Source organism: Pipistrellus kuhlii, unplaced genomic scaffold, assembly GCF_014108245.1.
Source record: "Pipistrellus kuhlii isolate mPipKuh1 unplaced genomic scaffold, mPipKuh1.p scaffold_m20_p_1, whole genome shotgun sequence".
Classification (NCBI taxonomy): Eukaryota; Metazoa; Chordata; class Mammalia; order Chiroptera; family Vespertilionidae; genus Pipistrellus; species Pipistrellus kuhlii.
Genome location: NW_023425404.1, coordinates 170,607,647 through 170,627,759, shown reverse-complemented (window position 1 = coordinate 170,627,759; position 20,113 = coordinate 170,607,647). Strand labels below are relative to the sequence as shown.

At 47.0% G+C, this 20,113-nt stretch overlaps 1 protein-coding gene across 6 annotated transcripts in view; it reads right to left on the bottom strand.

Annotated features, from left to right (window-relative positions):
- Window positions 1-3,445: 3,445 nt before the first annotated feature.
- The window catches only part of USP46 (ubiquitin specific peptidase 46), a 66,352-nt gene continuing 49,684 nt past the window's right edge, over window positions 3,446-20,113 (bottom strand). For 2 of the 6 annotated variants that reach the window (XM_036416554.2, XM_036416563.2), the window contains 3 exons: window positions 15,926-16,123; window positions 12,606-12,684; window positions 8,848-10,939 (listed from right to left, as the gene is read on the bottom strand). In XM_036416554.2, the coding sequence (XP_036272447.1) occupies window positions 10,838-10,939; window positions 12,606-12,684; window positions 15,926-16,123 (379 nt within the window). In that variant the 3' untranslated portion in view covers window positions 8,848-10,837. Of the gene's footprint in view, window positions 3,935-8,847; window positions 10,940-12,605; window positions 12,685-15,925; window positions 16,124-20,113 lie in introns of those variants that run through there. The other 4 variants (XM_045572681.1, XM_045572685.1, XM_045572692.1 and 1 more) reach the window with 3 other exon arrangements.

Here is a 20,113-nt window from a genome sequence, read left to right as displayed (position 1 = left end):
CGACCACTGTCCTCGGGAAATTAAGAGCGTTTCTGAATGAAAGAGCCCAGTCGGCATTCCCTAACGGCTCAGGAAAGGGCTTGTTGAATGGCTGTGAAGTTGGTGCAGTTGGTATGCTGAGCCAGCCTTCACCAGGGCCCTCAGCTGCCCCTCCAGGCCCCAGAGACACTGAGCCTCTGTGAGTGGGGCCCCGCCAGCACAGGTTGCCCTCGCTGAGCCCCACAGTGTGCGTCCCAGGAAGGCCTGCAAGCAGCAGCCACGTCCTTGAGCAAGTGCAGAAAATGCTGACAGACACCAGCGGCCGGCACAGCTCTGCGGGCAACACTTCTTACAAAGCTACTTCTAGAAGCTGCTCAAAGGGCAAGACTGACGACTTGCTGTCAGCTTCCTGCTCTCTCCCCGATGGGCCACAATAGCATCCCCGATGCCCGAGACCCCCGTCTGCGGACGCTTTGCCCTAAAGGAGAAGACGACATAAAACGCCAACTTCAGAACGAGGCCACGGCGAGACTGAGCATGAGTTGGTGTCTCGTGGACAGGCAGTCAGACCTCCAAAGTATAAAAAAAAAATAAGCTAAATGGTGTTTGCATGGTCTCACCTCTTTTCTCAAATTAACCCAGGCAACTTCACTTAGTCCTATTTTAAAAATGTACTTAAGGAGATTTGCTTGGGACCGCTGTGTTCAGCCAGTCCAGGTCTCTTAATGAATGAATAATGGCAAAATAGCAGCTAATCCATTCTGAGCACTTACATTCCAACAGCAAAAGCACTGAGTGCACTGAACACAGAGGCAAGCGTTGTGTGATGTGCCTGACATTTAATCCTCACGACAGCACTTAGCCAGGGGTGCTTTCATTTTCATCTCCATTTCACAGGTGAGCAAACTGAGACTGGCCCAGAATACACAGCTAGGAGGTGGCAGCGTCTACATTCTCGTTTACGTTCCTTTCATTTCAAAGTCTGTGCTCTTATGTCTGTGTACATGGGGAAAGACCAAATGAACAAAAGTTTCATATTTCACAGTGTCTGTGATACAGATTACATCTATCCCAACCATTAAACCTCTGCACTGCAAAAACATTTCTGATGTTTATGAGGAAACTTTTCAAGTCAGAGGAATGGCACACGATTTCAAGTAAATGACAGAACAAGTGGAGAGTCCCTTAGAGCTGGTTGTTAATCTAAATTGTGCCAACACCTCACGCCTTTATCCCTGAAGGTGACTATCTGAAAAGTCTCTCCGTCTAAAACAAGGCTGGCCACAGTGAGCTATGGAAGCCGAGTCATGGGTGGATGGAGGTTCAGTATTCTCTATTCTACTTTTGTGCATGCTTACCATTTCCCATAATAAAGTTTTTAAAATATATTTTATTGATTTTTCACAGAGAGGAAGGGAGAAGGGTAGAGAGCTAGAAACATCAATGAGAGAGACACATCGACCAGCTGCCTCCTGCACACCCCCCACCAGGGATGTGCCCACAACCAAGGTACATGCCCTTGACTAGAATCAAACCTGGGACCTTTTGGTCCGCAGGCCGATGCTCTATCCACTGAGCCAAACCGGTTAGGGCCATAATAAAGTTTTTAAAAATAAAATCTACCTGCCTTCCATGAAATCTATTTTAAAAGAGAAGCTTTCAGTCAGCTTCATCTAAAGCTGAGTGTGACAGAAATCACACACTAGCCAGCCATGCCTAAGAACAGCGCGGCATTTCTCCCATTCCCTCCAGCTAGCCTGGGCCATTTTTCTTTATTGAATGTTCTTCTTACCCGTCCATCCCTCGCTTATTCTGGGATGTTACAACAGACTTCCTGCCCCACACTTCACACCCCCCCCTCCCCCCAATATACAAATGGAGCAGAGAAAAAGAGCCACACTCAAGGAGCCAGGGTAAGTGAAGTTCTGTTGTATATCCTAAAGTTTGAGGTCAACAGACAAAATTACAAATAAATGCCTGCAGAAAAAAATAATGTAAAACTGCTCCAAAATGCAAGATAATTTTCCAGTAATTCTAAACCAATGAGTCTCTATTCTGTATCACTTTTGGGGAGCTCTTAATCTTTGTGCCCCCCAAAATCAATAGCTTACTAAGAATTTTCACCAAAACACGAGTAACAGAAACAAAACAGCGTATTTGCCCTTGGGTGGGACTATGAGGAATAAAATGCGACCCTGCCACCTCAGCTGGCTCGCTGCCTGGCACTAACCCTAACCCTCCCCCAATGAGAAAGTGGCTCTCAGACCTTTGACTTAAACCCTTCCGTCCGCTTCTCAAAGGTGCCGTGTTTCCTCCCTTCCTCCCTGCCCTTTCTTCCTTTCCTCTTTGTAGCAGGAAAAAATGGAGCAGGAACAGGGACCAGCTGTCCTCATCTGACCGAGGGCCCTCCATCCAGCCCTGCCTGACAGCAGCCCCTGGGCTTCACTCAGCCTCCCCTTCCAAGCAAAAGCTTCAGAGGGACCCAGAGCACTGTTGTCAGGGAGGCGTATTCTTCTCTCCTGCGACTCTGGGATCCTGTGTTCACTGCATCTTCCCTGTTTAATTTAGGCCGTGGTTTGACTTCAAGATAACTGTAAGGTATTGGATTTTTTTAGCAAAACCCATGGGCAGATTACACACACACACACACACACACACACACACACACGAGGCCTGGTGCACAAAATTCATGCACTGGGGTGGGGGCATGTCCCTCAGCCCAGCCTGCACCTTCTCCAATCTGGGACCCCATAGGGATCAGGCCTAAATCAGCAGTCGGACATCCCTCTGACGATCCAGGACTGCTGGCTCCCAACTGCTCGCATGCCTGCCTTCCTGATTGCCCCTAACCACTCCCGCTTGCCAGCCTGACCACCCCCTAACCACTCCCCTGCCAGCCTGATTGGTGCCTAATTGCTCTCCTGCTGGCCCAATTGCCCTCAAGTGGCCTCCTTTGCAGATCTGGTCGCCCCCAACTGCCCTCCCCTACAGGCCCCGTCACCCACAACTGCCCTCCCCTGCAGGCCATCTTGTGGTAGCCATCATGTGACCACATGTGGGTGGCCATCTTGTGTGAGGGTGTGATGATCAATTTGCATATTCTCTCTATTATATAGGATATTATCTAGGCTATATAGAGGGAAATGTGTGCAGCAATTGAGAAAAATTGGGGGCTATTTTTAAGCTATTCCCACTAGAGGGCACTAGACTCTGCACCATGTCCCCAATCATCCCTCTGACCCTCTGCCTTCACCCCTCTCCCACGCCCCCTCCACCCCCAGCCCTATGATTCTAAAAAATCTCACATGTAACCAGACCCAGAGAGAACTGGAACCCTCTCTGTGGGAGAACACTGGAATTCTCAAAGCAGACTCTGTACCCTCGCGACAGGTGGAGCTCAGGCCCCATCCCCGACTTCGGTCCCTGCCTCGAGGTGTGACCACCCCCCCACCCCCACCCCCCGAGAACTCCCGGGCTCCAGAGACAGGCACACCTGAGCCTGAGAGAATCCAAGGGCAGGTGCGGAGGTGCCAGGGATCCACACATAAAGAACACAGCTTGTTGGTCTCACCACATCCCGCTCACCATCACCACGTTCTATACCTGTCAAGCTTTCCAGGAGTTTCTACACATCACAACTGCACTCACACTGCATCTGACAGGTCAGGGAAAACCGAGGTCCAGATGTGTCCAATGACCTGTAAGATGCTTCTCTTGGCATCCAGACCGAACACCGGTCTGGGCAGGAGTCACTGAGAATCAACCAGACGAGTTGAGGACTAACGGCAGCCTTGACCACATGTGGCCCCTTCTCCTTCCGAGGGCGGGAAGCGGCGTCTCTGTCAGGTTGGCACACTCCTCTGTCCATCCTCTCCCGCCAGACCCCCAGGCACACAACTGTGGCTGAATGCACCGTGTAACCCTCACAGCAGTGAGGCCACACACCGTGGGGAAGCTGAGGAAGAGAAAGAACTCATGGGATTGGGATTCTAGTTTGCTTCTTTAGGGGAAAACTCAAGAAAAAGGGGTCCCATCTGGATTGGGTGTGGTCAAGCAGTGGGGATAATGGACTGTGTGTCTGAAACCTCATCTAGGACCGATGAGAGCGAACACTGTCCTGGGTGAAGCCATGACTCCGATTTGGGGGGAGGAGACGTTTGTTTTGTGGTTCGCAGTGGCCTTGTTTTTGTCTCTGCTTAGAATTATGAAGTTGTCTTATTCCTTTTTGTTTCACTTCATCATGGCCTCAGCATGCCCTTGTCTGAGGCTGGTGTCTGTGAGAACATGTCCAGCCAGAAAAGACCTCAACCCAGCAGCTGTGGGTGCCGGGCAGCCCCTACCAACATCCAAGGCACAGCTGTTTCAGGCCGCTGCCTGGCTGTCAAGGCTGCTGCCTCTCTCTCACCTCTCTTCAGACTCGCCTTTGTGCCTGGAGAACATTGTAGGGATTAGATGAAATGGAACAGGAGAACATAGTACTAGCCCAGAACGTTGTTTACATAACTAGCTGGTCTATGCTTTCCATTGTTTTGACAGTTGTCTCTTTGAGAACCCATAGAGAAGAGCCCCACTTCCAAACACCATGCATTAGCACCGTAACCCCAACAAATTAGGTCGCACAAACCTCGAACTTCATGGAACCAGGAAGCCACAGTCAGGACTTGAACTCTTATGCCTCCTGATCCTCTATTCCCCCAAATGCTGACGATGGCACCAGCTGGCGACCAGCCCACAACAGAACCTGGATGAAATCCAGTAGAGCTTTTTCAAGCTACTATTGAATCGGGTCTAAAAATCCTCCCATCAGAGATCAAGGTCAGGGCAACAGCAAAGAGCACAGAATCTGTAGGTTGGATATCCATCAGCTAAAGGCATTTGTGGGGAGCCCTGGAGTTCCATCTAATCCTGCAGCGTAAAGTGCACAGAGTGGTGCAGTGGGACCAAGGCTGGCCGCTAAGAAGTAACGCTATAAGGATCTTAACTTCATTCCCCTGCTCTTGCTCCTGAGATCCACACCCCTCATTCTTCTACATCCTGTACAAATTCCCATCTAAGGACAGAGTCTGCAGTGAGGGTGTTCCTCATAAATCTTCACAACACCTCAGATGACAAAGTTTAAAGGGGAGGAGGGCTTCTCTCCACTCCACAACCTTCACCCCAACTTCTAACGAAGCCTTCTAAGTCCAAGGGGGACATGCAACATACCTAGGCTAGCGATTTATTTGTATTCTCTGGGTTTGGGGGTTGCAGAAATAGAATATGCAGAAGTAACTTCTTTTCAAAGACTTTTCAAACAGTTTTCCTAAGTCCTTACAAAAAAAAAAAAAAAATGTCTTTCTATCCTTTCGCTTGGGAAACGGGCGAATAAAACTCAGCTTGGAGATGAGTTTTAGAGTGAAGAGGCTTTGCTTGCTCAGGAGGTGTGATGGTTTTTAAAATGTCTCGTGTTTATTTTCAGTTGTCTCAGCACAGAATGTTCTGTCAAGCAAGGTCAATTAAGAGAGACGCCAAAATAAAATTACAGCTGAATTGGAGCAAAGGACTTGGTTAAATATCGAGAAATGGTGGCTTCAATCATCAAATTATTTTGCTTCCAGCCAAGTCAAATCTGTAAGTCTCAGTTTTGTTTTGAAAACTCAGGACTTTGCTGAAGTGGTAAGAAAAAAATATAATTTCAACCCACAACGTAAGTGCCCAACCTCCCCACGAAGGGTTTTGTGGGATTCCACACCACCCTGATGCAGCCTGCGCCCTCACGCAAACATGGTCTGTGCAACTGAGGTGAATACGATACCCAAGGCTGTTAATAAATACTTTATTATGAATGGCCCTGTGGGAAATGAGGACAAAGTTAGGAATACTTATTACAAAATCTCATATCATTTCTGATTGTGGTGCCTCATAACCAGCATGAAGTTATGTTTCAATTTTTTTAAATTCCTAATGTGGTTTGTTCAAAGCACTGTTGCATCATAAGGGAACTATAAAAAAGGAAACACTGGTTAATAAACCAATAAAATGGTCACACAGCTTAAAAACTCTCATACCCTGAATGACTGTTTTCTAATTACTTGGTAACTAGAGGCCAGTGAACAAAAATTTGGGTTCCCTCAGCCCAGCCTACACCCCCTTGCAGTCCGGGACCCCTCAGGGGATATCTACCTGCCTGCTTAGGCCTGCTCCCTGGGGGGACTGGGCCTAAGCTGGCAGTCAGACATCCCTCTGCCAGCCCAGAAGCTCTCAGGGGATGTCCGACTGACAGCTTAGGCCCACTCCCCCGGGCCTCAGCAGCAGCTGGACATCCTTAGCGCTGCCCAGGACGCGGGAGACTTGCTTACAGCTGTCAGCCTGGCTTGTGGCTGAGCAGAGCTCCCCATGTGGGAGCACAATGACCACCGGGGGCAGCTCTCATGTTGAGCGTCTGGCCCCTGGTGATCAGTACACGTTATAGGGACTAGTTGTTCCTTGGTAGTTCTGCCCTTAGGGTTAATTTGCATATCACCCTTTTATTATATAGGATAAAAGTGTTTAGATATTTGATTCATAAAATCCAGTGTTAAAGACTTTCAACACGCCGGCTCTTTTTAACGTGAGAATGAAAAGGCAAGATGCCCAAGTCCTTTGATGCAATGTAGTGGATTTATGTTTTTGAAAAACTGTGTGCTTCCTAGAAGGAGCTGACAGGCAAGCTCAGGCAACACTGAGAGCAAGCAGGGAGAAGCCAGATGCTGATGGGATCTCAGAGCTGCAGCCACTTCCTTTTGGGGAAATAAATCTTTTATTTCGCAACTAGTAGATTTAATATGAAAAGTCACTAGCTACGCCATTCTCGGTGATGTGTAATTACCAATCCTTAATTTTTTCCCCCCACCGATATGCTCAATTTGCTGTTCTCCGGATACAGATTTCAGGGTTAATTCTGTTGGCCTGTTCATTAAAAAATAGTAAGTTACCTCCAGAACAGTGACTTTATCAACCTTGACAGCAGCATTGCCTCCATCTATTACAATGACCAGAATGTTCTTTACATTCCCACTGCTAAGAAATTAAGTCCAGAATAACTACCTAGATATGAGACTTAACAATGACCCACATTTTTATAACATAATGTATATAACATTCCCCAGATATAATTCTCTAGGAAGAGAATTCCTATTTTTTTAAATTTATTTATTTTCTGCAAACAATTTTAGAGGCAGGGTGTTAAACTGATTAAAATTTCACAAGATTGACATTATTGCTTAAAGTGCTTGAATTTGTTACATTTTAAAAAATTAAGGTACAGATTATTTTAAATGAAAACTAATTGTTTTTCATTTTGTTTGTTTTTAGCAACAAAGTCATATGAATGCCACACACACAGAGTAACTATTTTGGTTACACAGTAATGGAAGCCAAAAATAAATTAATGTAATACTGGAAAACAGAAACTTACTTAGGCAGAAAAGTGGAAACCCTTCTCCCTGACCCATGCCATCTACAGAGTGAATCACAACAGTGCTGATAAAGGCCTGACCACAGGAGAGCAAAACATTTAGTGCACAATATTTTAATACACGGGACTATACAAAGTTGATCAAAATGCAATGTTTAAAGATAAAATCCATCTGTAATAAAGCTACACTCCAATATGGAAAATAAGCCCTAGGCTCAGGGAGAGCATAGTTCATTGTTAGGCATGAACATGAAATTAGGGGCTCCCAGGAAAATAAACGCCCGTGGGCCATTTCTGTCATTTCTTTCCCCATTTCATCTGAAATCCAAAATATACTAGGCTATACAACCAGCCGGCTTCCTCCAGCCAGCACCCTCTTGTGCTGCTCCCTGGCTGCCTCGGACCAGGCTGCTTCGTGAAGCCTCGGAACGGAAAACGCACCGACGTGTGGGAATAATGTCAGCATTTTACCAAAATTCACCTTTTCGGCACATTGCACCACAATCTAGATGCTAAACTAGTCAGTAGCCAATAAAGCAAGTATTTCTTCTTGTGTCAAGTGTAAAACACTGTAATTCATTTTAAAACACCCAGCAGTTAAAAAAAACAAAAAAAAGAAAGAGCCGAAGCTGGTTTGGCTCAGTGGTAGAGCGTCGGTCTGCGGACTGAAAGGTCCCAGGTTCAATTCCGGTCAAGGGCATGTACATTGGTTGCGGGCACATCCACAGTAGGGGGTGTGCAAGAGGCAGCTAGTCGATGTTTCTCTCTCATCGACGTTTCTAGCTCTCTATCTATCTCCCTTCCTCTCTGTAAAAAATCAATAAAATATATTTTTTTAAAAAAAGAAAGCAAGCAGGCCTTCCTCCTGCCAAAAACGGCCGCGCCAGAGGCACTGCTGGGTTTTGTGCTAACCTTGGCCTTCGAATGGTCCAGCGTTTCCCCCACAATCTCTGCTCTGGGGGATGAATGAGGGATGAAAAAGAAAAGTGTGTGCATGCTGCTGTCTTTATAGGACGTGAAGTGACCCGGGGGAATGTAGCTGCCGAGTGCGTGTTTCATTAATTGGAGAGAAGGGAGAAATTACCAGATAGCTCTTAAGTTTAAAAACCTGACGGTGTGTTGGAGGATAAGTGCATTTTCCCAATCTTTTCCTGCATCACACGACCATTTCCATATCTTTGCATTATTCCCCATTCTTGTTTTTTATCCCAAAAATCTATCCATGAGTACTGAATTTTAACTGATCCTTTCTATTATAAGGAATTACTTCAGTTAAGTCACTGGAAAAAAATCTCTTTATACATTAAAAAGAAAAAAAAAAAAAAAAAAAAAAAACACCAAAAAGCATCCTGAATCTATGACTTTTCATTTAGATATTACTTATACAGGCTTCCAAATGAAACTTTTTTTTTCTAATAAATTAGCTTCAAGAGTCATTTCAAAGACAATTTTAATAGTTTTCCTTATGAATCAGTTCCAAATATATTAGATATCAACCATCATTTTCTTAAACTTTGCAACCTGCAATCAAATATATGGGTTATATATAGTACAAACAGTTCCCTACAGCAATCACCTTCAATTGGAAAGTGTCTCTCCTTAATAACAGAATAAAAACTCACCTTCCCAGTAAGTGATCACTGCATATGTTTCATGGAGGAAAAAACAGACAAAATACTTATAAATATGAATTTGCCTTTAAACAAGGCAAGGTATACTTCTGTCACTCGTATAAAACAATAACGTGAAGATCACCCTGTTTTGTCTTCTCCAGTGAAAAGTAAAACATTTCACTTCAAGCATGAACAAATGAAGTGTCGGCATGCTTATTTAAGTTCTGAGCAATAAACAGTTCACGATATTTCAAAGATAAGAAATCCAGTTTTCATCTAGATAAAGTGCTATGCTCTTACTTGTTGCAAAATGGCCACTAACATCTTCAATTTCAATTTTAGCTCACATTATGCCAAACGCTTGCATGTTCGTTTGCTGATTTATTAGGTAACAAGATCATGTGTTCACAGTATATTATAGTGTATGGAGGTCAACCAACTTCCCAAAGGAAGGTCTGTGACTCATAGCATTTGTAGGAAACCAAAAACCAGCTCAACGGCAAAACACCACATCAACCCTTTTAATAAAAGGTACCAATACTCAAATGATCTAATAAATACATATATAACAAAAGTGGAAGAAAAAAAAATAACTAGGGTGAGATGAGGTTCTTCCCAAAAACTCTGTCTGTCAAGCATTCTAGGAGCCTGAGTCAAAGAAACGCTGCCGTTCGGCTCCTCCCTCCACCCACCCCCCGACACTTTCCTCGACCCACCTCCACGCCACTAACTCCAGTCTTCCCTCCAGGGAAGGTTCCGCGTTGTTCTGGGCTGCCGCTGCCTCAGCACGCAGGCCGAGCTGCCTCAGAGAGGGCAGCGGCCCAGCGTGCGGACGGTCCTAACGGGGCAGCGCCCTCGTTCTCCCGGGCACAGAATGCCGTGGGTCTGGCTGCTCCGGAGAGCTGTGCTGGAGGCAGCCACCCAGGTCCCAGCCCTGTGACCAAGGACTGCGAAAGGCCAGCGCCGGGGCTGGAAGGGCGCCCTGGAAGCTTAGCAGTGCCAGAGGAGAGAGAGAGAGAGAGCGAGAGCACACGGGACCTTACGGAAGAAAGTGGCACTGAAAACACACAGCAGAGAGTTATTTTCCTGAAATGCGGTTTGGGAGAAAGATAAGAAAAGCAACTTTTCTCTCCCCATGAAAGCTTCCTCCTCCTGGCTTTGCCTGCTCTGACCTCCCCACCTTCTTTGCCTGGGGAATTCCAGCTTGAGGTGAGCACAGTCCAGGCATGGCACCTCGAACAGCTCTTGACCCTTTCCCACCTGGAGGATGGTGTCAGCATCTGAGGTCACTCACTTTTAAACAATTTCACCTGCACACACTTAAAGCTATAGCTGCAGCCCTAAAGGTGAACATCTACCCAATTCTGTCCTTTGAGGCAGAGAAGCTAAACATGGGTAGCAACGTTTCCAGGGACCCGTTAAAGGAATGCATTGAAAGGAGACCCTGGAACCACTTAGGAAGCTCAGCAAAGACCCTCAAACAGACTGAAGACATTCTGGGACATGTCATTCTAATCCAGTCAGAAACAGCCAGTGGCATAATGTTTACCCAACCCTAAAATTAGCAACTGTTATTCATATAAATCTTACTACAATCTGATTGCAGTTAACTTCTACCTCAGACTAAAATAAGACCACGAATAGTGCTGCATGTAAAAAAAAAAAAACAGAGAGAGAGAGTCTAACACAGCCAGATCATTGAGACTCGGAGTAATACATTGGTGGGCTGCGGGGAGAAGCAAGTCCCCAGAGAACCCAGGTAACAGTGCTTTGAACACTCCCCCTCTTGAGTTAGTCCCAGTCCTTTACATTATTCTCGTGACTGATAGAATAAAATATATCCAGATTCCGAATTTTTTGATATATCTGACGTCAGGCCATAGAATTCTTCAATAGCTTGGGCATCAATTTTCTGCAATAAAAGAGAAATATATTTGTATAACATGACGACTGGGAGAAGGACCGGAGAACTAATGAAACACACGAGGAAAATGTCAGAAACACTGTTGGCTATAAAATCACAACTGGGAATGTCCGATAGCAGACGGTAATTCCACAGACTTGGCAGAGGACACGACTGCATAAACTGCACATCTCTGGGGAGAAAGCCACCCTCTAATCCACATGTGTCAAACACAAGGCCCGCGGGCCAAATCCGTCCCACCAGGCCTTGCAATGTGGCCCGCACCGCGCTGTCATCACTGCACTCCGCTGCGTTTCCATCACAATGACAGTTTATGACTGTTCAGTAAACCATTCGGCCCGCGATTTAGGCTGGATTTTAGATTTTGGCCCCTTCTCTGATTGAGTTCGACACCCCTACTAATCCATCAGAAGCCACATGTGGGCATGCTGAAGGAGCCAGGCCTTCTGTCTTTCAAATGGCAAACTGAGGCATCCAGCTACTATGCCTCTACAACAAAATCAACATTTGGAATACTTTGGTGTAATATAAAGATTTTCCAGGTCCAACAGACTGAAGAAATAAAGTTTTTAAAACCAATACAAGAAAAAATTGGTATAATGAGAGAATTTTAATAGAATTTCAAAGTGCAGGATTTGGTCTTTTCATGAGGCAGCAGAAATCCTAATATATAAAAACCCTGGGTCTGTCACAACTGGAGGCTTGACCAACCGGCAGTCAGTCCTGCAGTCAGTGCGAGGCTGCCATGGTGACCCAGCACTGACTGCTGAGGGGGCTGTGAATCAGGCCCAGAGAAAGGCCTGAAGAGAGAAATAGGGTCTGATATGTAGCCTATGTAGCAGCTGTTGATCAGCACTTGCCTCTCTCTCTCTTCGGGCCAAGCCAGCAGCTGCACCTCCATTTCTCTCCAGGCTTCCACCAGAGCTGCTGAGCAGCCCTGCCTTTCTGGTCAGGTCCTGTTGATAGGCCCAGAAACACTGACTGGCACAGAAACCGACCAATCAGAACCAAATCTGGGTGAAATGTAAGGACCCAATGGCTGCCTAGGAGGCAGACCTTTTGACACTGACTGACATAGAAACTGACCAATCAGAACCAAATTAGCCAGCAGAGGAGGGCAGTTGGAGGCGAGATCAGGCCAGCATGGGAGAGCAGTTAGGGGCGATTAGACAGGCAGGCATTCAGAGGCAGTTACGGGCAATCAGGAGGCAGGCAGGCAGGTGAGTGGTTAAGAGCCAGCAATCCCAGATTGCAAGAGGGATGTCCAACTGCTGGTCCTAAACCAGCAGTCAGACATCCCCCAAGGAGTCCCCGATTGGAGAGGGTGCAGGCTGGGCTGAGGAAAACCCCACTCTCTGCACAAATTCTGTGCACTGGGCCACTAGTGTATAAATATGACTGATGGTGGCATAAAGCTCCCATGTCCATGGCTGATCAGTTAACAAGAACATAGTATTAAGTAGGCCAGGAACACACCCCTTCTCCTTCTCCACAGAGAATGAGAAGCAGCAGGGTTTCATTTTGAGAGAAATGTATGTTGTTTTAAGGTCAGATGGTAGGAAAACAGGCCTCTTCTAAAAAACATCCACAGCTAAACATTCCCCAAAATGCGACCCCCACCCCACCCCTGCCGCAGAGCACTCTGCATACCCACCTCTACGATGTCGTCATCAAACAAAAGCCAGAAGCCGTGACTTTTCACAATAGTGATATAATGCCCACGATTAGGACCGCTGGAAAGGCAGAAAAAGATAGTAGCCCCGTTAACATTTACGTCTTTATAAGCAGCGATTCATTAGAGAAAGCTAGCATCAGGGCAGAACGTGGCCTGACCAGTTCACAAAGGAGCGCCAGGCGCTGGTGCTGTGCTTGGCACAGAGAGTGCAGAGAGGAATAGACATCTAGCGTCTAAGGACTCACAATCCAGGGGAGAACAGACATTCAGATTGGACACATATAGCGAATAACCACTGTATGCATACCTACTATGTGCCAGATCCTATTGTGGCTGTCGGGGGGAAACGCAGTGAACAAAACCAAGTCCCACTTTTGGGGGGACAGGGGTTGAATGGGGAATAAACAAACTATTCAATAGAATGTAGATGCCTCTGCAGTGGTGGTAAAGGCCATGAGGAATAGAGCCGATGGGTGGCATAGGGAGTGGAGAGGGACGGCATTCTCTGACATAAAGGAAGGGAAGGGCCCTGATAATATGAGATGTGAGCAGAAGAAATTTCCCTGAAGGAAAGGGCTGAGGGACATGCCACGGACTATTAGATGGAAGCGTGGGGAATAGGGAGTAGCAAGTGCAGAGGTGTTGGGGGACACGGAAGGGCAGGGAGGCCGGGGCCGAGAGAGGCAGGGGCAGCCAGAGCCGGAGGGGGAGGGCTTTCCGGGCTAAGGTTCTGGACTTTGCTGAGGGTCAGCCAGGAAGGTCCTGGGAAATTCTGAGGAGCTGATTTAAGTTTCAGAAAGATGTTACTAAACCACAGTGTATACTACCAAGCATGGAAACAAAAAGGTATATATTACACAACAAGGAAACAAGTAGAAAGAACTATTAAACAGCTATCATTCTGTCGTTAGATTTGCACAAATGAGATTGGAATCCTAAATTTAGAGTTTTGTTTTGTGCAGTGCACCACTAGAGCTGAAAAGCTATATTTCCCTGTGGTACCTTTCTCAAATACAAGATGACCCACCCGAACTGTTCCAGCCTCTCTCCAACCTCTGCCGCCTCCCTGAGCCCCAGGCCCCTGCTCTCCTCAGCTTCCACACATCACCCCTCAAACGCCGGCCTTCCGCCCGCTGCAGCTGCCTGAAACGGTCCTCCCCCCGTGTTTGCACTCTTGCCCTATGTTATCCTGAGGTCTCAGCTACAAGGTCACCTGAGCAGATAAATCTCTGCCATCACCTCCCCTCGCTCTCAGTTGGTTCATTCCTCATAGTGTGAATCAAAACCATAAAGTGTTCTGCCGTGGTCCGTTCGTTTTGGGCGGTGGCAGGCTGCTGTGTTTCCTTGTTAGCTACCTTTCCCACTAGGTCCTCGGCTTCCTGAAGGCAGGGCCCGTGTGTCTTGCTCACTGCTGTTCCTTCAGATCCTGCCTGGAGACCCAGAAAACAAGGGTCCAAAAGTGCTTGCAGCAGATATCGGTGAGCGAGGCTGTAAACCCACTGCCACCGCGGGCGGAGGCCCTGGTGCAGAGAAGGCTCAGCTCCCCAACCTCAGAGCTCACGGTGCTCTGCGTGTCAGAACGTGCTCTCGTGGGAAGAATGTCAAGAATCCCAGTGAGCAGCATGCGTGACTCAGCACCCACTCGCCCTTGCTGCCAGGGCTGCTCTGATCTCCGGCACCCCTCACAGAGGCCGACTGTCCCGAGCCCAGTCTCCCGCTCGTCCTGTCTCCTCAATGGTCTCTGCTGTGCCCTCCCCAGTGCTCCCAGGATCAGAGCTGGCACTCAGAGACCCAGACTGAACACCCAGGTGTACCCTACAAATCTGAGTGCTTCCGTTTCCCCATCACACCGCCCGCCTCGGCCACAATGCCCTCCAGGTACCAGGCTCTGCATCCCCAAACCTCCACTCCCCAACCCCAGCCGGGGGCCCACCCAGTGTTCCTGGCTGGCTTCCAGATCACTGGGCCCTGGGTTCTTCAAAGGGGCCTGTTAGAACTATTCCTCAGGGAAAACACAAAGCCGGCTGGTTAACTGCCTGGTAAATATAACCAAGAACAGAAAATACCCAGGGACTTGAAGTTGTTTAATGTGTGCAGGACAAAACGGTGCTTCAGATGTGACATTACAGCTCGGGATACCATCCACCCAACACAGGGTTAAACACTCATCCATCCACTCCTTCTCGTGGAGCTGCGCACCTCCTGGGCACGCCCCGGGCAGAGGCAGAGGGAAAGACACCTGCACTGCGGCTTGTCACCATCTAGAACCCGAATCTAGAACCCACAAGGCAGGAAAAGCCGTGCCCACCCGGGGAGAGGGCACACACCGACCGCGAGTAAAGGAAAAAAAGAGGTGAAGTCTCAATGCTCAGACATGCTCAGACATCTCCAAAATATGAAAAATATTTAATTATCAAAAATATTTAATCAAAACACTGCTCTTCTGTATCTAAGGGCCTTCTCTCTCTTCTTCCTGATTATGTACTTTTTTAAAAAAGACTTTGCTCTGTTATGTGTTTTTTTAAATAATTTATAATTTTTTTTGAGGGAGAGGACAGGAGAATGAGAGAGAAAGAGAGTGAGAGTGAGAGTGAGAGTGAGAGTGAGAGAGTGAGAGAGAGAGAGAGAGAGAGAGAGAGAGAGAGAGAGCGCGCGCGCACGCGAGAGGAACATCGATGTGAAAGTGCAACACTGCTGGGCTGCCTCCTGCACACCTCTTACTGGGGACCGGCAACCTCTTGGTTTACAAGTGAAAGCCTAACCCAACTAAGTCACACCAGCCAGGGCCTGATTATGTACTTCTCATGGAATGTTGGGCAAAGACTGAGAAATACATAAATAATATTTTTAAGAATACATTTTCAATCATTCAAAAAGCCAGAACATTAAACTCTGACCTACTGCTCCCAGTCTTTATTCATCCATCTTAAAACACTTTCGAAATCCCATAACCTGTAACCTGGCTTTTAAAAATTAAAATCCTAGCACATAAGCATTTATGCATTCATGTTATTTCAAACTCTTCCCAAGCATCATGTATAACCAAAGGAGATTTATTATTTCCCTTGTGATAAAACATTTAGATTATCTTATAATGCAGTTTATTTTACTTTATGTGTGTATGCAGACACGTTTGTATTTGTTTTAGATGATACATAAACAAGAGCTTGGAAGAAATTCCACAAACAGCTCCATTATTACTGAGACTCACAGCCCAGGAAAGGCCCAGCTGGAGCTGCTTCAGCACAGGGATCACCCACACTTCCCGCGTGCCCCCCGCGGCCTGCCGCCGCCCGTACCTGCCACAGTGCACCACCACAGCCACCAGGTCGTACATGCGGTCCAGGTTCACGGCGTCGCTGGAGGTGTTGAAGAGCCGCAGCTCCAGCGGGAAGACCACGCGGTAGGAGAGCTTGGTGTACCTGTGCAGCTGCTCCATGTACTTGAACCGCTTCAGGTGCAGGGCCAAGATCATGGGCAGCTTCTTCACTCTCATTCTACGGAACCAAGAAACAGAACATCAGTGTATCCGACCCGTTGGGGCAACAGAATCCACTGCTGCCTGCACAGATGGAGAGCAGCTCTGACCAACTGCAAACGAGCAACCACTCATCAAGTCTGCTCGCTCGTGCAGAGCTGACTTATCCCACATCCTCAGCTAACTGAGCACAGAGAAAAGCGCAGCCTGGGTCTCTGTTTGGTCAGAGGAGACATTCCAGAACATCTGTGCCAATAAAAACAGGGAGTGCGATCGCTCTGTCACTGCCCTCGCCTGCCAGGGAGGAAAGCACTCAGGCAATTCTCCAGCCCCTTCCTGAGATGCTGGGCAGGAGGTGACAGCTCCGGGGCAAGGACAAGCAGGAGGGTGTGGTCTGGACTTCCAGGTTCCGAGGACCAGCGGGGATGTGCCGACACCGCCGGCTGCTGGCATCAGGAAACCAAACATGCCAAGCTCACTCCCACTCCCTTTGTGCTCTTGGGCACGTCACTTCCCTTCTCTGGCTCTGTTTCCTCGTTCAGGGGTTGGCTCAGGGCTCCATTTCCCAAACTGACCTCCTCGGCGCCCTGGGGACACTAACAGGGTGGGGTTTCTGTGGTGTTTGGACAATGCCACTGTTTGAAGCTCCTCCCTGCACCTTAGCCAGTGGTTTTGAGAAAACCACACTCAAGGAACAGTTTCCTGTTGTTTGATGCAGCATTCCCCAAACTTACATAAACACAGAAAGCTTTTTCACCCGAGGGCCATTAATATTCCTTGGCAGAAAGTCACAAAGACAACAGCCTCAGTAGTGAGCACTGCTGGGAGGGAGAGTCCTCCTGGCACCTTGCAGGACCCGCCTACGAATGTCCTGAATTCGTGTATATTCTGCTCGGCTTGTGTACACAGTGATGCATATTCTTTGAAAGGGACAAATTTTAAGAGAATACTATTTAGGAATGTATTAAGGTAAAACCCTGTTCATAAAAAATTACTAAGCAAAATAACATCGGGAGAAACATATGAATTATGGGGAACCCCCTGTTTTATAGAAGCACATGACATTTTAATGTGTGAGACCTCTGGAAATCACCTATTGAAAACCTGGGATCCAAGATGTCTGCGCCCAGGTAAACGCCTAGCCGCAGCTGCACACAACAATTTCAATAAAATACAACTAAAACATAAAACGGACATTGCCCAGAACTACAGGAAAGTTGACTGACTGGAAATTCTACAGCGAGAAGCAAGGAGAAAACCAGAAGGAAGCGCGGAGGAGCTGGAAAAGCCCAAGGTACGGAGAGGCGGCGCGCGGAGAGGACAGAGCCGGAGAGAAGGGGGAGACGGAGTGCCTGGCGGGCGTTCCCTAGCGGGAAGGAGATAAAACTCCGACTGTGCTGGGCCCCCGACTGCTCTGAACCCCACATCTAGGCCAGACCCCGGGGACCCCGGCTCAGCCATAGGGAGCTGGGCTGTAAGGCGGAACCCCGGGGAGCGGAGAAAGGAGGTCCTGGAGGCGCGCACACTGCGTGCAGAGAAGGGACGGTCGGCTGCGCCGCGGGATTGCCCTGACGGGAATGAGACTGGGGCTCCAGACTGCTCTGAACGCCACCTCCAACTCCACTTCCAACTGAACTGAACCCCAATACCGGGCTCATTGGGGGAGAGCATAGACTGTTTGGCAGCAGGCGAAAATCGAGGGCACCTTTCTCTCAGAGGCGCCGGCAGCAGCGAGCACTGAAGGACCCGCATAGGACGGGGCTGACAGAAGCCAAAGCTGCAGGCTCCACCCTGAAACCCCTTCCCATCTGTAACTGCAAAATGCGACAACAAAATAGATCACAAACAAAAGAAATGGAGGACAAAAAGCGTCTGGATATAGAGTTCAAATCTACGCTTATAAGGTTTTTCAAGAATTTCCTACAAAAGATGGATAAGACCTATGAGGATATGAAAAGAGATCAACTAGAATTAATAAAGAGTCATCAAGAAATGATAAGGGATCAACAAGAAATAAAGAATACATTGTCTGAAATAAAAAATATTTTACAGAGTCCTAAAAACAGAAGGGAAGATCGCAAGAATCAAGTCAAAGATTTGGAACATAAAGAGCCAGAAGACACTCCTCCACATAAGCTAGAAGGCAAGAGAATCCAGAAAATTGAAGATAATGTAAGAAACCTCTGGGACAACTTCAAGCGAACCAACATCAGAATTATGGGGGTCCCAGAAGATGAGAGAGAGCAAGATATCGAAAACATACTGAAAGAAATAGTGACAGAAAACTTCCCCCACCTGGTGAAAGAATTAGACTTACAAGTCCAGGAAGCGCACAGAACCCCAAACAAAAGGAATCCAAAAAGGACCACACCAAGACAAATCATAATTAAAATTCCAAGAGCAAAAGACAAAGAGAGAATATTAAAAGAAGCAAGAGAAAAGAAGGTAGTTACCTATAAAGGAGCACCTATACGATTGTCAGCTGACTTCTCAACAGAAACCATGCAGGCCAGAAGGGAATGGCAAGAAATATTCAAGGTGATGAATAGTAAGAATCTACAGCCGAAGATAATTTATCCAGCAAAGCTATCACTCAGAATCGAAGGCCAGATAAAGAGCTTCACTAATAAAAAAAAGCTAAAGGAGTTCATCAACACCAAATCAGAATTATATGAATTGCTGAAGGGGGTTCTTTCAGAAGAGAAAGTAAACAAAGATAAAAATTATGAACAACAAATACGTAACTATCAACAAGTGAATCTAAAAACCAAGAAAATTTAAAAAAAATCTGATGAACAATAGTAACTGTTGAATATAATAGAATCAGAGATATGGAAGGGGAGTGAACTGACGATTCTTGAGGAAAAGGGGAGAGGGGGGCGTGGGAAGAGACTGAATATAAACTGTGCACCTATGGATGAGGACAATGGGGAGTGGGGAAAGGGCAGAGGGTGGGGTGGGAACCTGGTGGAGGAGAGCAATGGTGGGGGGGGGAAGGAACATTTGTAATAATATGAACAATAAAAATTTATTTAAAAAAAAAATAAAATACTCAAAAAAAAAAAGAAAAAAAAAGAAAAGAAAGAAAACCTGGGCTGGCCTAGGCTGACTTAAGAGCATACAGATGGGAGCAGAGGTGAGCTTCCCTGACCACTAAGGAGAGCGAAGTACCTACCGCCCACGCTCCGCCTGCCACGTGACTAACCTTCTTTCTGTAAGTTTAGATCAGCAGGGAAAGATGCGAAGGGCCGGGAGGCTGGGCAGAGGAATTATTTCATCCTCGGCTTCAGGCCCCGGAGGGTTTGGATGGCGGTAACAAGCATCTATGAGTTACCGAGAACATTCCACAACCAGGGGCCTGGTAAGTTTAACTCACAGAGAGGCTTCACAGGATAATTAAATTGTCAAGTTTCTTGGCTTCTGGGGGAAAATATCATTGAAGCACTGGTTCTCTCACATTGCCCAAGAGCTGTGACTGGTGACTGGTGACTGGTGGTGGGAAAGGGACGGGCAATCTGGGTCCTACATCAATTCAGAATGTGACAACTCTCTTAGCAGCTACCATGCAATTGATGTGCTACTATTTCCTCATCATTCCTTATTAAATGATTAATTTTTTGACCTCATATCTTCTAAATAAGAAGCTCTGCCCTCGCTGGGTGGCTCAGTTGGTTGGAGTGTCATCTGTACACCAAGAGGTTGTGGTTTCAATTCCTGGTCAGCGCATGTACTTAGGTTGCAGGTTCGATCCCTAGTCAGGGCATGTACAGGAGGCAGGATGAATGTTCCTCTCTCTCACAGATATTTCTACCTCTCTCCCTCCCTCCCCTCCACTCTCTCTGAAATCAATAAACGTATCTTCAGGTGAGAATTAAAATAAAAAGAAGTTCCAATGTTTGGGCAACACTAACCATGTTACTGGGTGACAACTATATGTCATGTGCTCTACTGGGTCCTTTTAATTTAACCCCAAGACAAAAGTGACTGTATCTGATGATCATTTATTAGC